The 15,437-nt window shown below is 42.1% G+C and overlaps 1 protein-coding gene across 4 annotated transcripts in view; it reads right to left on the bottom strand.

The window, feature by feature from the left end:
- Positions 1-15,437, bottom strand: part of Dpp6 (dipeptidyl peptidase like 6) — a 933,905-nt gene that overhangs the window by 260,210 nt on the left and 658,258 nt on the right. For all 4 annotated transcript variants that reach the window (XM_031380237.1, XM_031380239.1, XM_031380236.1 and 1 more), the window contains exon 5: positions 3,591-3,665. In XM_031380237.1, the coding sequence (XP_031236097.1) occupies positions 3,591-3,665 (75 nt within the window). The remainder of the gene's footprint in view (positions 1-3,590; positions 3,666-15,437) is intronic.

Raw genomic sequence — 15,437 nt, 5'->3', positions numbered from 1 at the left:
GGTGGTGGTGGTGGTGGTAGTGGTGGTGGTTATGGTTTGTGAGACAGGGTCCTGATCTATAACTCATTATGCTTGCATAATAATTAAGCTTATTGGAGAGAGGATATGAGTTATTTATTAATGATTCAGACATAGTATGCAAAGCAACCTGATTAAACAACCCCCCTGCCTGGATTCCACACAGATTTAAGAAATGGATGGAAAGAACCTAACACAGATCTTCATAGGTAGTATTCCTCTGTATTGCTGTCTCACTGTTGTTGTGTGCTCATGTTCAGTATAATAAGGATGCTATACAGACCCTCAGAACTCTAATACTGGACTCATGGCAATCCTCCTGCCCCAGCCTCTCAAATTCTGGGATTATGGGTCTGTGCCACCATACTCTGCCATGACACAATGACTCTGACCTCAGCTGTACAAAAGTCTTAAAGTCAAGAGATCCAGCTAACCTGAGCCCTGGTCTCTGACCCACAAAAACCAGAGGTAATGGATGCTGTTGGTTTAAGCCCTGAGTGTTGGGTCTCTCATTCAGTATCAGTGACTGAGCGAAGGGGCTTTTATTTAGACCATTTTTCAGACAAAATGCTATTTGGGACAGAATGCTGTCCAGGGTCTTTAAAAACAGCACTTTCCATTATCATCTTTAAACATGAAAGTCAAATTATTTACAAATATCTAGGGCTTTCACAGAAAGTGTTATCTAAGGAAAATCTTTTGCAGATATAAATTTTCCTTCCTCTCACAAACATCTATATTTTGAAATGATCTAAAATATTACAGTTTCAATTATTTTTTCACTTCTCCTGTAGAGTTTAGGATATGTGTCATGGATGTCAGCTGCTCTCTGCATGTTTGGAGCACCAATGAAGCATGTTTGTTTTAAAACAGTTTTTACTTATTGGAGGTTGTATAACTTTCAAACTACAAATTAAAAACTATTACTTTCCCGATGTAGCTTAGTTCTAAGAGAATTCTCCAAAAGGAGTGTCCTAAGAAATGACATGAAGTTCTTTCTGTCTCTGAATCAGAAATCATGGAAAACATTATCTCTTTGAGTCAGGAATAGTGTTTAGGGAAGAGATAAGATGGTACGAATAGGAAACTGATACGCTTTGTAGCTAGGATCACTTGCATAGAAACTTGATCCCCCACATTGCAGACGTACTGCTCATGGACCCACAGATGCTTAAGTCTGGAAAACTGGAGAAACATGACTTAGTTTTTCTCTCTCACAGAGACTTGATGACTCACATATTTTATGGGGATGTAGGCATGGAGTCCCAATCTTAACCTCTTTGTACCTGATGCCTGTTGGGAGGGGGATGGGTTTCCCAATGGCGTGACACAGAATAGGTCAACCACACTAGGCAGGCCTCATGCTTGCATTTAGATGGCCAAGAAAAAATGGACCCCCATGTTTTTGTGTATGTTTTTTTTTTTTTTGTTTTATGCTTTCCTGAGAGAAAGTATGTATGAAGTTGGGTAGATTGGGGTGGTGGGGTAGATGGGGGTGGGGAGAGAGATTTGGGAGATGAATGGGGGAAGAAATGCAATCAGATATGTTTTATGAAAAAAATAATAAAAACACTATATTAAAAATAAAAAAAATGCCCCATCTGGAAATGCTGTGTGCCGTGGGGATCCCAAAGCTTTCAATGTGTGCTATAGAGAGGAAGCACTCCTTAATTACAGTCCTTGAGTTTCCTTATGAGTTCTTTTATATTATTAGTAAATTAATCATTATATTATTAACCCAAGCCTCTTAATCGTAATTGCTAACCAGAGCTTAGGAAGCCTTGTCTACCCTACCTACTCCATAGTTACCAAGTAAGACTTTCCTCTTCAAAGCACTTCCTTTTCTAGAAATGTTTACAAGTTTGTTCATCTGGTTAGGAGGTCCAGCTTCATATCCCAGATGGACAGGCAGGAATCCATGTGTACCCCCTTTCATGTTTCCTCCAGAAGCAGAGGGGATTCTTGGAATCTGTGTTTACAATGACAGCTGAATGGGAAGGGTCACATCAAGAGTCTCAATTGTAGCCAGCGTTCCACATGGTAGAAACTCATGTTGGGCAAAATCATCTTTACCAAATGACTGTCAGTTGCGATGGGATCCCAGGGTGGCTTTCCAAAAGTAGTCTTGGGGAAGAGGAGAGAAGTTGGCAGAGCATCTTTCTATGCACAGATACAGGGAACCAATCATAATGGTACTCCTGTCCAGTGAGCACCCAAAAGGATGTTCTTTCAGAGACTTCTGAGGAACAAATACACAAGCCCTTGCTTTGAAGGATTCTTGGGGCAGGGCATGCTGGACCCCACTGTTGTTAATGTAGTAATGTAGTTAATGTACTGATCCCATTGCTGTTAGTATAGGGATCACACTGTTGTTAATGTAGTGATCCCACTGTTAGCTGATGTAGTGATCTCACTCTTTTTAGTGTAGTGATCCCACTGCTGTGAGTGTAGTGATCCCACTGCTGTGAGTGTAGTGACCCCACTGTTGGCTGATGTAGTGACCCCACTGTTGGCTGATGTAGTGATCCCACTGTTGGCTGATGTAGTGGTCCCATTGTTGTTAATCTAGTGATCTCACTGTTGCTAATGTAGTGCTCCTACTGTTGGCTGACACAGTGATTACACAATTAAAGCCTGGAGCTACAAATCTAGAGTCCTTCAGGTACCCCTCTACACTAACTCCATCTCTGAAAGTTTTGGGGAACAGTGAAGGGAACTCAGATTGTCATGCTCTGTGCATGCCCTGCTCTGTTGCTCAGAGCTCAGGGCAGCCTGTTGAGGGCTGAGTGAAGCAAGTAAGATGGTGCCTAGGTGAAAACCCTCCCAAATAGACCCAGATGCCAAATTTTCCCAGTGAATTTAGAGGGAGAAAATGAATACTCTTGGATAGCAGACATTTAAAAATGAAGATCGAGACAGAAAGCAATGCCTTTCTCATGCCAGGCTCGCCATAGAGTCTCTCTGAGCAGAGACCTCTCAGGGGCTCTTACCCTATGGGAAACACTAACGAGATCTCAGGGGACCTGGAGACCAGTGAGCTGGAAGGAGCTGGTAAAGAGAATGAGGTAGCCAGGGGTTGTATGTTTAATCAGCTACTCAAACCCAGGGTCAGATTTTAACAGAAAATTCCAGCATGATTTTAGGGGGTAGGAGGCGCACAGAACACTAACAAAGAGAATATATAGAAAGAAAATTGACTCAGCTTTCATCAGGCCCTGGCATGGCCAGGAGTGCAGGCAGAACCCACTAGTTGCTGCTTTTTGTTTTAGGGATAAATTTATCATTTCATCGGGAGATTGGGAATAAAAGCACAATGGATATCTCCAAGGAGACTCATCTCCCCTGACCAGGCCAGGAACAACCCTTAAAATGAGTCATTGTGTTTCCTGCCAAGAAAATTTGTATTTCTCTCCTCTCCTCTATGTGATGGTATGACTCATGAAAGAGGCTGTCCCAGAGATGCCAAGTGTCTCAGGGGTTGAGATCATGGGGAAGGTGCATATAGGAAGCAGTCTCAGAAGGTAGCAGGATAGAGAGTGATTCCTCTGCAGATGAGCAAGGGTCAGACTCACCGGCTCCACATTGTAGGAAAACAATGCATACTCTTTATCTGGGGATATTTCATATCTGATGGCTCTTAAGGATTCCTAAAGGAAAAAGAAAAGGAAAACAGAATTTACAAGAGTTACAACTTTGACTCCTATAGAAACACTGGTGCTATTCTCAAAATCCTCTACTAAAAGAGGTAAAAACAGTGAACCAGTAACATTAAGTATGGCTACAGCTTTGCTTAGCTAGCCAAACAAAATGTAGTAAATTGATGCTTTTAAAAATTCTGTTTGTGTTTTATTTGAAGTTTCAACAGAATGGTCCTTATTGTGTATGATGAAGCAAATCAATAGAAACAGAAAAAACAAGCATCATTTCCCTGTAAGACCCTTAGTCTCTCAATGCTTAGTTGGCACCGTTTTCTTTCTTATATTTTGAAGTGTATGCTAAGTAAAGTTGCTCCTAAAACAGAAGCAGATTCTATACTCTGCTCTGTACCTTGTCTTTTTCCTGTTGTGGGAATCCTCAGGAGTCAGCTCGTAGAGGGTATGCTGTTTTTCTGCCAAATTCCTTTGTCCAAATGACTGTCTCTGTGAATATATACATCAGCAACTTACCCTGCCCTCTGCCCTTGTACACACTTTAGCTCCAACCCCATGCCCCCGAAGGCCTGCATCATCTGCCTGGTGTTCATCACTCCATAGTGTGGCAGTGACCACTTGGAGACTCTTGAGCCATGAAGGTGATGTCACATTAGGCATCTCTGTGTCTCTTCAGATTCTTATGCAATGAGACCTTAAAGAAACAATTGCAAGGAGTTGCTTTGCTTGGATTTTCGTTCTTTGTGCTCATTGTACTACCTTTGTATGCCTTCGTTCACACCTTACTAAAGGCAGGGTGTCTCTCAGTGGCTGCATTCCGATGCTCTCATCACAGCAAACCAGCACATACTGGGTCCTCTCCTCTCAGGGAACCCTAGCTTCTCATGCCTTTGTGTCCACATGTTCATCAACTGATCGAGATGTAATATTATGCATAGCATGTTTCTGTTTCAAGATACCTTACTGATTATACATGGCTGAGCTATTAGCACTGAACTCTTCGACAGCAGCACTGTAATAGCACACAAAACGAAGTCTGCAACCACATTTTATCCATTGGGGATACACACCACAACTTCCAACTCTCAGGAGTGCTAGACCTGGGGAACCCTGTAAGTGTAAGATCACCCACAAATAAATATGTTGCCAAGAGTGCTCTTCAGTCCATGGTGAGTCAGGGGAAGCAGCTGTTCACAGTGTGAGATTTGAGTAGGAAAGCCAGACTGTTCTGTGCTCCATCTCAGCTGACACACCAATGCAGGACCAATGCAGGATGGCTCAAATGCACTCTTGCCAGAATGGAAGTGCATTTAATGTTCTGAGATTATAATCCTGCTGAGCACAGTAAACCTTACCACGTGGAGAATCTCAGGTCTAGAAGCTGTAAACAGGGTAACGACCAAAGATCCGTTCCCATCAGCTGTGACTAAGAGCAGTGCCACATCCCAAAGCCTCTGGCCACGTGTTTCTGTAGATGTGGGTGAGTAAGTGGTTCTTTAGGGTAAGAATTTAAGGTCTAGAGAGATGATGAATGGTGCTTTTAAAAAAGTTCAACAGATTTTCAAACATGACTTTCCACAAATGACATCTATATCCTACTATGTATATGTGGACACAGCCTCACCCTCCTCTGAGGTAGTTTGTAGTGTGATCGCCCCTTATTTGACCATCGTAAGTGTAGGTTGAGAATTCTGCAGTAGTTGAGTTCTTAAGCACATTTACTCTTTGCTCCCTGTAGTAGAGGTAATACCATACAACTGACCAGCCAAATTTGCCTGAGTAGTCTGTGCTCTGATATTCCCATACTTTCTCCTAAACTCTTGTATCCCACTCCAAATGTCTGCATCCAGATCCTTACCTCCTGTGTCCCACCCCAAATGCTACATCCAGCCCCTAAACTGCATCCCACCACAAATGCCTGCATCTAGCCCCTAAACTTTTGCATCCCACTCCAAATTCCTGCATCTAGCCCCTAAATTCCTACATCACACCCCAAATGCCTGCATTTACCCACTAAACTACTGTATCTAACCTTGCTATTCAGCCCAAATTGCTCTTCTGCAAGTACCTAGGGAGTTGTTTTAGTAAATGTCATAGTTCAGCTATCACCATTGTAGATAACCTATCTTCCCCTTCTCTGCACAGTACTGTCTGTACTTGGCTTCTGGCACATACACACATGCATGCACGTGTGAGTACACACACACACTTACACATATTCTTTTCTTGCTCTTTAGGGCTTCCCACATTCTCTGACTCCAAGACCTGGAGTGCAGGACTAGCACTGAGATCTTCACTTTTCTAGAGAAAACCATGTCATAAGTGCCACCATTTAGTCTCAGGACTCTCGAAACCGTGCACCTGTTCACACATGCCCTGCTGAGGTATCTGAAGCCCAGATGAGGCTGTGAGTAGATGACTGTTTCTTTGCAGCTCTGACTGGATGTCCTGGGGTCATCCCTAGTCACTATGACACCCAATCCCCCAGGCCTATGTCCCCTCTCTTCAGCTTCTCTTGCTTCTCACTGCTTACAGTAGCTCAGCCAACCCCCCTCTCCTCCCACTGACTCCTGTTTGCTCTCTCCTCCTTTTCTATACCCTCTTCTTTCTTCTATGTGTACTATTCAGTTGCCCAGAATCCTCTGAGCTCCCTGTGGAAAGGTATTCAGAACCCCTACTCTCTTGTTTCAGCTGCCATCCCCACCTGGGGAGAGTGTATTTTCTTGAGATGAGCCCCTCCCATGACTCAACTCCATTGCTAACCAGTCTCCTCTTGCCTTCAGGATGTTACATCACTGAAATGTATAACTATCTGTTTCCCTGCTGGAAATCATCATCAGCTTCCCACCTCAGCAGAGGTCATCACTACCTAGGACTCTGATGAATAACAGGCTAATAGAAGTTGCTAATATGTAGGGATTTAATGGATTTGGGTATCCTAACTTTACATTTAGAAGTGTTGTTAAATTTGGGTTTGTGTCTAAAAAAATAGATTCCTTGGAATTTTCTTCACAGTCATCTTTTCTGTGAATAGATTTTTCTCCTCTCCCTATGTTGTACTCAGTAGGTCCTGGCACTGAAGAAATTGGGCATTGTTAGCTTTCTGGACTCTGAAGGTGAGGCAGTCAGACCTTGCCCCTTTGTTTGGTGGCCGCAGAGTCTCTGTTAGTGATGTCATCTGCCTGCTCATTAGTACTTTGCTCTGAGTAATGAATGTGTTTTTGGTTTTTATGATGCCTTTCATCTATGTACAAGGGAATTTTGTTGTTTTGTTCTTTTTAGTCTGTCAATATGATAAATGATATTGTTTTCTTTTCAGATAGGAAGTCAACCTTGTGTTCCCAGAATAAATTATACCCAGCTATGATGTATTATCTCCTGCATATGTTTTTGAGCTTCATGTATCCTTGTTATGTTGAAGATCTCTGCATCTTTGGGCATGAGGAAGATTGTTGTCTTGTAGTATATTGGTTGGATTTTCATTTCAAGGTACTGTTGGCTACAAAATGGACTTGGGAAGCATTCTTTCTTCATTCTCTGATATTTGTTCAGTCTTTCTCCCTTTTTGGTTGCTATAACAAAGGATCTGAGACAAAGCAATTTACAGAGAGTAACTGTTGATTTGCTTCAAATAGTTCTACAATCTGGGAAGTCTGAGAAGCACAGGCATGTGGTGAGGTCTGGCTGGCTACACCATGGCACTGAGATAAAAGCATGGATAACTCTCAGGAGTGTCTTCCCTTGTTACAGTGCCACTCATTGTCATCATAGGCCAGTTTCCCAAGGCCTCATTCACCCTTAATTATGACAGAGATATTCTACCTCCTCATTCACGTAAGAATTTGGGAGCTGGTTTTCTGATACAGGAATTTGGGAGCATGTATTCATAACATAGTATAACTTCAAATAAAACTGAAGCCTTTAAGCCTTACATTTTCTATATGTAGTAGAAAAGATTTCTTCTTGATAGCCATTAGGGGCTATCTCAGTTACTTTTTCACTGTTGTGATATGACACCATAATCAAAGAAACTTTGCAAAGAAAGAATTTATTCAGAAGGTTAGAGTCCACGAGCATCATGGCAGGGAGCATGGCAGCAGACAGACAGGCATGGTTGTGGAGCAGTAGCTGAGAGTTTGTATCAACTGCTAAGCTCTGCCAAAACAGAATAAGCTAGTCCTTCATAATTCCTGCTTCACTTAAGGTCTGTTGGATAGTTATGGGCTAGAAGGCTGTAGACAGATATTTCAATATTTTAAGGAATATTGGGGACTCTCCAGTCAGTCATTTGTCTCTACAAATTGTATAAATTTTGAAAGCTGTGCCTTTATGCTCTCTACTTATTCAGGTAATACTTACTTCCTTCTCAGATCTTTGACAGAGTTGAAGACTAGTTATAGTCTCATAACTGAACTTAAGTTGTTTAGCATTAAGGAAGATATTCTGGATTTAAAAGGATGGATTTCAGATAGTAATGCAAGTAAAAAAATGAAGCATAATTGAGATACATAATTATAAATTCTTTAAGTTAGTATAGATGATAGAATACTAAATTGCCAAAATGATGAATGGATATTATGCATGTATATCATCTCTTACAATTTACACACTTGTTATAATTGTGTTCAATATATACCTGATAGAAAAGAGCCTTTTTAATTGGACAAAGAGGAGAAATGTAGCTGCTTTTATTTTATTAATTTGCACAAGAGGGTCTCCATGTAGCTTTTGGGAACCTGTCCCCAGTTATTTCTGATTGGTAAATAAAGATGTCAGCAGCTAAGAGCTGGGGAGGAGTGAGAAAGGCAGGATTTTAGAGTTCCCGGGCTTGGGACCATAAGGAGAAGGAAGGAGGAGAGATAGCATGCCTGAGGAGTGTGCAAGGCAGAGAGACAGAGCTGCCATGTAAAGGAGCTGGGAGAGCATGGCCCAAAGGGCTGCTCAATTGGCTCAGGAGCATCCAAGACGGAACATAGAAATTAGTAAGTAGTAACTCAGAGTTATCGGTGGGAGGAAGGTCTTAACAACATGGAGGCTAGGCAGTTGTCCAGCTATTGTCCTGCATAAGGCTTATTAAATATAAAGGCTGTGTATGTGTGTGTTTCATTTGGGAACATAAACCATTGAGGTGGGAAGCAACCTCACACTAGACTTTATTAAAAATTTAATACTACAGATTGTGAGTTCAGAAAGCCTGTGATTTGCATCCATTTACACCCTTTTCTATGTAAAAGTTTGAGGATTTCTTAATTGCTCATATTTCTGTAAAATGAAATAACATTTGTTCCCATCTTGTGGCCAATGAGAACATTCAAGGGAGTAATAATATGCCCCAGTCACAACAAGGATACAAAGCTACTGTTGCCATTAATCTGAGCACGATATCTTTAGTGTACTTTCAATATAGGTCAGCAATTCTCTACATGTGGGTCATGACCTCCACAGGGGTTCTAATACAAGGTTGTACTTGTAACAGGTATTTGCACTATAATTCATAACAGTAGCAAAATTACAGTTATAAAGTAGTAAGAAATAATTTTATGATTGGGGATTGCTACAAGATGAGAAACTGTATTAAAGGGTCAAACATTAGGAATGTTGAGAACCACTGCCATAGGTCGAAAAGCACATATTACTATAAATGTGGGGACTTTGTGGCTACCTCAGGTGTTCAGTCTTACATATGCAGTTGTGCTTTGAGTCAGAAATATCTCCCAGAGGCCATCTGTGTTTTGAATGCATGTTCTCCAGCTTTAGGATATAGGATATGGTTGAAAGTAGGCCACTGTGGGATGTCCTTTGGTGCTTTTTCCAAGTTATACTGTCTTTTGCTTCTTGATCTATCATAACATGGGCTCCTTCTGCTGCAAGCTTTCACTACTCCAAAGGGAGTGATATCTCCATGTCTTGTGTCATGATGCATTGAGCCAAAACAAACTTTTCTTAAATGCCTCTCTCAGGTGTTTCCCATGATCTATAGGCAGTTCGATGTTGATGAGGAAGGGAGAGAAATTTTCTTTAGTGGTGTAGCCACTGGAAAAATGCTCATATTCTTTCAGTTAACCTTTTGCACATAGTCCTGTAAACAACTCTAATGAAACTCCTTGGTTCATCAAAGCAACAAAACCCCCAAATCTTTGAAAATCAGCCTGGAATGAGTTGCTTAGAGGAGGAAGATCAGCATGAGTGGGAGGGGACAAAAGAGACAAATGGAGCTGAATATGATGAAATATATCATATAAACATATGATAGTGTGATATATGGCATGAGAACTTTTATTATATAATTAATACATGTTAAAAAATGTTTAAGTAAAATTTTATCAGGGTTCTAATTAGCATCATATTAAAGTTTTGTGTCAGTGTTCAAAGAACTGAACATTTGATATTATCTTTAAATGTTTTCAAATCTCTAACAAGTTTTTATGATCTGTCTTTCTCAAAGCTTTGCCTGATAGAAGTGGTATAAATAGATGGAAAACTGTGTAAGACAGTAGGATCTTCCTACCTGCCTGAAGGTAGTGGCAAGAGAGCAAAATCTTTGCTGTTTTTAGGACAATGTTTCTGTGAAACCCACAAAGAGAGAAGTAAAGTATGTGATGAGGTTGGTAGAAGGCAAACATTGATGGGTTTCCTGACTCATAGGAGGTAATACATGCAATTCAATTGAACCACCTGTCAAACTCAAAGGGACAACTGCATTGTCCTCATCAATGAAGAAAGAGGTTTGTGGATTGGCAGACTTCTGAGCTTGCCTCTGCCCTCCCCCCTTTTCATCTAAAATCCTCATTTGGAACCAGACAGACTCAAGCACTGAGGTCACTACAGTGAATGGGAGGGGGAACAGAAGGTGCAGTAGCCAATTAGCAGATTGGGAGGCAGTCTGACTGTCTACTACCAGAGCCTGTTCTGATAGCTTGGTCTGAATCTTCTCTGACCTGGGGAATGCCTCGGCCTCTGCTGCATCTATACATATTCTTTAGGCTAAGTTGTACATTCTGCAGCTTGTTTATTCCAGAGCACATTTATTGACCTCTAGGAATAGACCTTAGCATATGATGTGCTCCCCTGCACAACCAAGTCACCACCATAGTTCTGCAGCAGGACATCCTTATTAGAGGTGGACTATGATGACTAAGACACACATGAATGGCTTCCATCTATCTGAAGTATGGCTTATAGCAAACTCATGATTTGAGGTTCTTCTTTCAGCAGCACCTTTTACCCAGAGTCAATTATGCCCTGAAAATAGTAAATGGAAAGTTCCAGAGTGACTCATTTGGAGTGGGGTGCCATGACGCATGACTTCAGGTACCACATGCCTTGGGTATGACCTGTGCCTTTGCCCAGCAAACCCATACAGTGCATATACTACAAACTCATTTGTCATTCAGCACAAGCCTCAGGGATCAGACCGACTGTCCCGATACTGCAGTGCTGAAGTCAAGCCATTCTCATCTCACATAATGACAGTCCGAAAGCACAAAAGTAGCAAGGCTGGCAATCTGAGTGTGCCAAAGAGAGGCTTTAACAAGCTTCCCTAAGATAAAAAAATGGAAAGGGAAACAAACCACACATTACAATAAGAATGAATCCCGCCCCCCCCCTCCCCGGGGAACTTGTGAAGAAGGAATAGAAAACATATGCTAGCTTTACTCACTGTCATGGAGCTAAGGCCATGGCGTGCTCACTGAAAGGACATTGATCCTAGTATTTGGGTGGAGTGCATGGATGCAAGCATTAGCTGAGCACCTTGGAAGGCGTTTTTTGGGACCAAGGCACTCCACTCCAGTGTGGAATTAGTCAAAGCTCTCTCAACTCCAAGCTATCAGCTGTAAAACTCAGAAATGTTTTAGCTTCTTATTTTCTGATCTGTTTTGCTGAAGACATTGCATCTTTCAGACACAGAGCTTAGAGGAATTGAGCTGTAAATGACCTGGAAGCTTCCTCCCTGAGGACTGGCTCTTGTAGTATTGGAAGGTACTATGAAAATTGCCAAGGGAGAAAAGCAATCAACAGCTTTACCCCACTGTAAAACCTCTGAAGCACAACAGTAACCAGAATGGCAAGACACCCCAAGCCATTCTGGTGAGTAGTGGTCCTCACATGCAGGGGATAGACATCAGTCGTCTAGTAGGTCTTAATGCTTGTTCAACACAGGGGAACCATGCTTGGAACTTTAAACCCAACCATATAACTGTGACAACCAGAGAACCCATAGACCCTGGAAGAGAACCTGCTACTGTCATTCCATTAATTAAATGTAATTTCTAACTGTATTCCAAATAGTTATCCTTATAACCACAGGTAGATGTAGCTTCCATACTTCATCAAAAAACGTGTTGTTGTAGCATATAGGGCTATCACAGAGATCCCAACTGGCCAAATGCAAAGAATACGTTGCCCAGCCCCAGTTTGTACATCTATAACACAACTCTTACAACTAAGGGTCAAGAAAGAGTACAGAAGGCTAGGTATAAAGATTGTAAGAGGTAGAGACCAGGACACCTTCTGTGTGATAGTGTCTTGTGTATATTATAGGGAGTACGTACTTATAAAGTATTAACAATATGATTACTCAAACAAGACATGCACAATGACAAACCAGCTAACCATGCCAACATGAAAGGGAAAAAATGAAAAATTTCATGAGGCCCTATACCTAGATGAATAGCTACAGGAAGCTAATACTTGTTAGTAAGTCATCTAATTCCAAGTGATCATCCCTAAACACATGTATATATGACAGCACCAAGAATAGATGATAGATAGATAAATAGATAGATGATAGATTGATAGATGATAGACAGATACAGAGATACATAGATAGATAGATGATAGGTAAATAGATGGATGGATGGATAGGTGGATGGATAGGTAGGTAGGTACATTGATAGATGTCACACTAGTTGGGAGGAAAACAAGAGGAGTTGAAGGGTGGGACGGATTGGTAGAAATAATGCAAATGTAGTACTTACATTTGCAATTCTCAGAAACAATCACATAAACAAAAAGAACCTATAATTTTCCTGGCTAGTTCTATGTCAACCTGACTCAAGCTAGGGTTATATGAAAGGAGAGAACTTCAATTGAGAACATGCCTCAATAAGATCCAACTGTAAGGTGTTTTCTTAATTAGGGATTGATGGAGGAAGGCCCAGCCCATTGTGGATAATTCCACCTCTGGGCTGGTGGTCTTCTATAAGAAAGCAGATTGAATAAGCCAGTAAGTATCCCTTCATGGTCTCTGCATCATTCCTTCCTTCCCTGCTTGAGTTCCTGTCCTGATTTCCTTCAGGAGGTGCTGTGGAAGTGTAAGTGAAATAAACTCTTTCAACCCCAAATTTCTTTGGTCATGGTGTTTCATCACAGCAATAGTAGCCCAGACTAAGACAGTAATAAAACAGAATCATCACATATCTTGGCTTCTGTGGTCCCTAAGAATTTCATCTATGTGGGGCCATTGTGGGCAGTGTTTAGGGCCCTTCTTGTCATACTGTAGGCAGAGTTCAGAGGATGACATACTACTAGCTCCTCACCCCAATAACCTTGTGTCATCATTTGTCTTGAGGTGGCCTGGTGTGATGGTTAGTTTGAATTGTCAATCTTGAGAGTCTCAGAGAAGGTTTGTCAATATTAGGCTGGCCTGAGGGGACGTTTGTGAAGATTTTCTTAACTGAGGTGGGATGAGCTACCATAAACTTGAACTGGCTGGACAAGAGTCATGAGTGGGAGTCAGCCCCAATCCCATCCAAGGGGCAGCCACTAGTGCTTGCCAGGTTTTGCTTTCTGTGAGAAAATGAACTATGGCCACCAGATTGTCCTATTTTTCAGAAGATGCCAGAAATCTGGATTTCAAATTGATAGAAACTAGTCCTTAGCCAAGCAAAATATTTGAGGGACAGCACAAGCTGCCAGCTTCCATGGAATAACAAAGACAGGTCATTTTCCCTTCTAGGGTTTACTCCCATGCTAAACCAAACTGAGTCTCAGATCAGATATTCCCTGCAGGCTGCACTGGTCTATCAATGTCACCACATGCTCATCACATGTGGGCCCAGGACATGGAGCTGTGGATAGGAGCAGTTGAAGCTAATCAGGGTCCATGGTCTGGGGTTGACCCATTTTCCCATTCATCAGTGATCTCCGTCGTTCCCTGGTAGCTTTACCCTGGACTCAGGGAAAATGGGAAAGAGGCTAAGGGCAAGGACTCAGTTTTCCCAAACTTGTCGCCTAGTTGGGCAGAGTGGACAGCAGTGCATGAAGCCCTGGGTAGAAACTAATTAAACTGCAGCAAGTTGCAATTACCATCCAGTGGCTCACTAGAGGAAGAGAGGGGACCTCATGTTCTGATTCTCAGGAGTCTTGCAATTCCTCCACAGGCTATGGGTGCTCTGCTCTCCAAGCACTTGCCTAATTATGCCCCTCTTGTGAAGAGTTAGGAGTAATTAATTTGTAGAGAGCAAGATAATATCAAAATTTGATGTCTAATAGTGATGTAAAGAAATGTAAGTTAAGAGAAGCAAAGTGCTTGTTTATTTAAATGTTAATATGGCAACTAAAATAATTAGCTCAGGTTAAGTTAGCAGGGGAGCAAGTCACAGTGACAGAATCATGGCACAGATGCCTCCTTGACAGGCAGCCTTCCTTCCCAAGAACATGTAGGCACCCATACAGCTCTTCATATTCATCGTAGGAGGGCAGCAATGTCTCATCTTTGGGACACGAGGTTCAAATTTTATGAACCAGACTAAAATTATTGAATAAATGCAATGAGACAGCAGCTGTGTAAATCGCATTAGGAAACAATACAGAGTTCTGCCAGTAAGCAAGATGGGTTGTTGCATGGTTCATATTTAATTCTTGGTCCTTTGATACAATGATGGTGTCCTCCATTACTCACTGATGTGTAAGCATTCTGCTGTATTTTTCCATGGAGTTTATAGAGCATCATGAATCCTTTTCATGTTACCCCAGTGCCTCTGGAGCTTGTTTTAAGGATGACACCCTAATTCACTGTTTCCTTACACTCACCTCAGTGATGCCTGAGTTCCTTGTATCTCTGTTAATGTAAGTCACTGCACCTTCAGGTTCTTTGCTAGTGAAAACTTCCCCAGAGCAGCTCCAACGTACACTGTGTTTCCAGGCTTCCTCCTAAATGCCTGGCGCAACTTAAATGGCACACAAGCTCTTGCAGTGGTCTTGGAAATAAAGGGGCACAGAATGAGTATGCACAAGGCAGAAGTCAGATGACAGATGCCATAGTCTCACGGATGTAGCCGCATGCCCTGGGACCTTGCTGCCCTCCAACCTGCTGCCAGAAGCGGACACAACTCCTGCTGGGACCCTGTGACTGAGACACAAGCCCTTGTTTCTCCTACTACCTGGGAGTTCACCTGATTATGCTACAGCTTCATGGTTTGAGAACACCCCCTCCTTCAGGACCCTTTGAAAGCACGAACTCTTTGTATCTCTTGGAGTGTAAGGTTCTCTGTTTCTCTCCTCTCTCTCCTACTCTCTCTCTTCAGAAGCCCTCAGCACTGAACACACTGTTATGCCACGCAGACTTTGCATGACAGCAGTATTTGAGGCAAAAGCTTCAAGGAAGCCAGTCTCCTGCCCCTGCATTGTCTCCTGGCACCCCTAACTCAGAGGTAGTCCAAATATGTCCTTGCAAACTCTCGTGCTAGGTGCCCACCATGATATGATTTATTAACAGCTAGACAAAATTGGACATTGCTCTCTGACCTTTACCAATGTTCCAACATC

Source organism: Mastomys coucha, unplaced genomic scaffold, assembly GCF_008632895.1.
Source record: "Mastomys coucha isolate ucsf_1 unplaced genomic scaffold, UCSF_Mcou_1 pScaffold19, whole genome shotgun sequence".
Lineage (NCBI taxonomy): Eukaryota > Metazoa > Chordata > Mammalia > Rodentia > Muridae > Mastomys > Mastomys coucha.
Note: the sequence above shows the minus strand (reverse complement) of the source record. Positions and strands in the feature narration are given on the sequence as shown.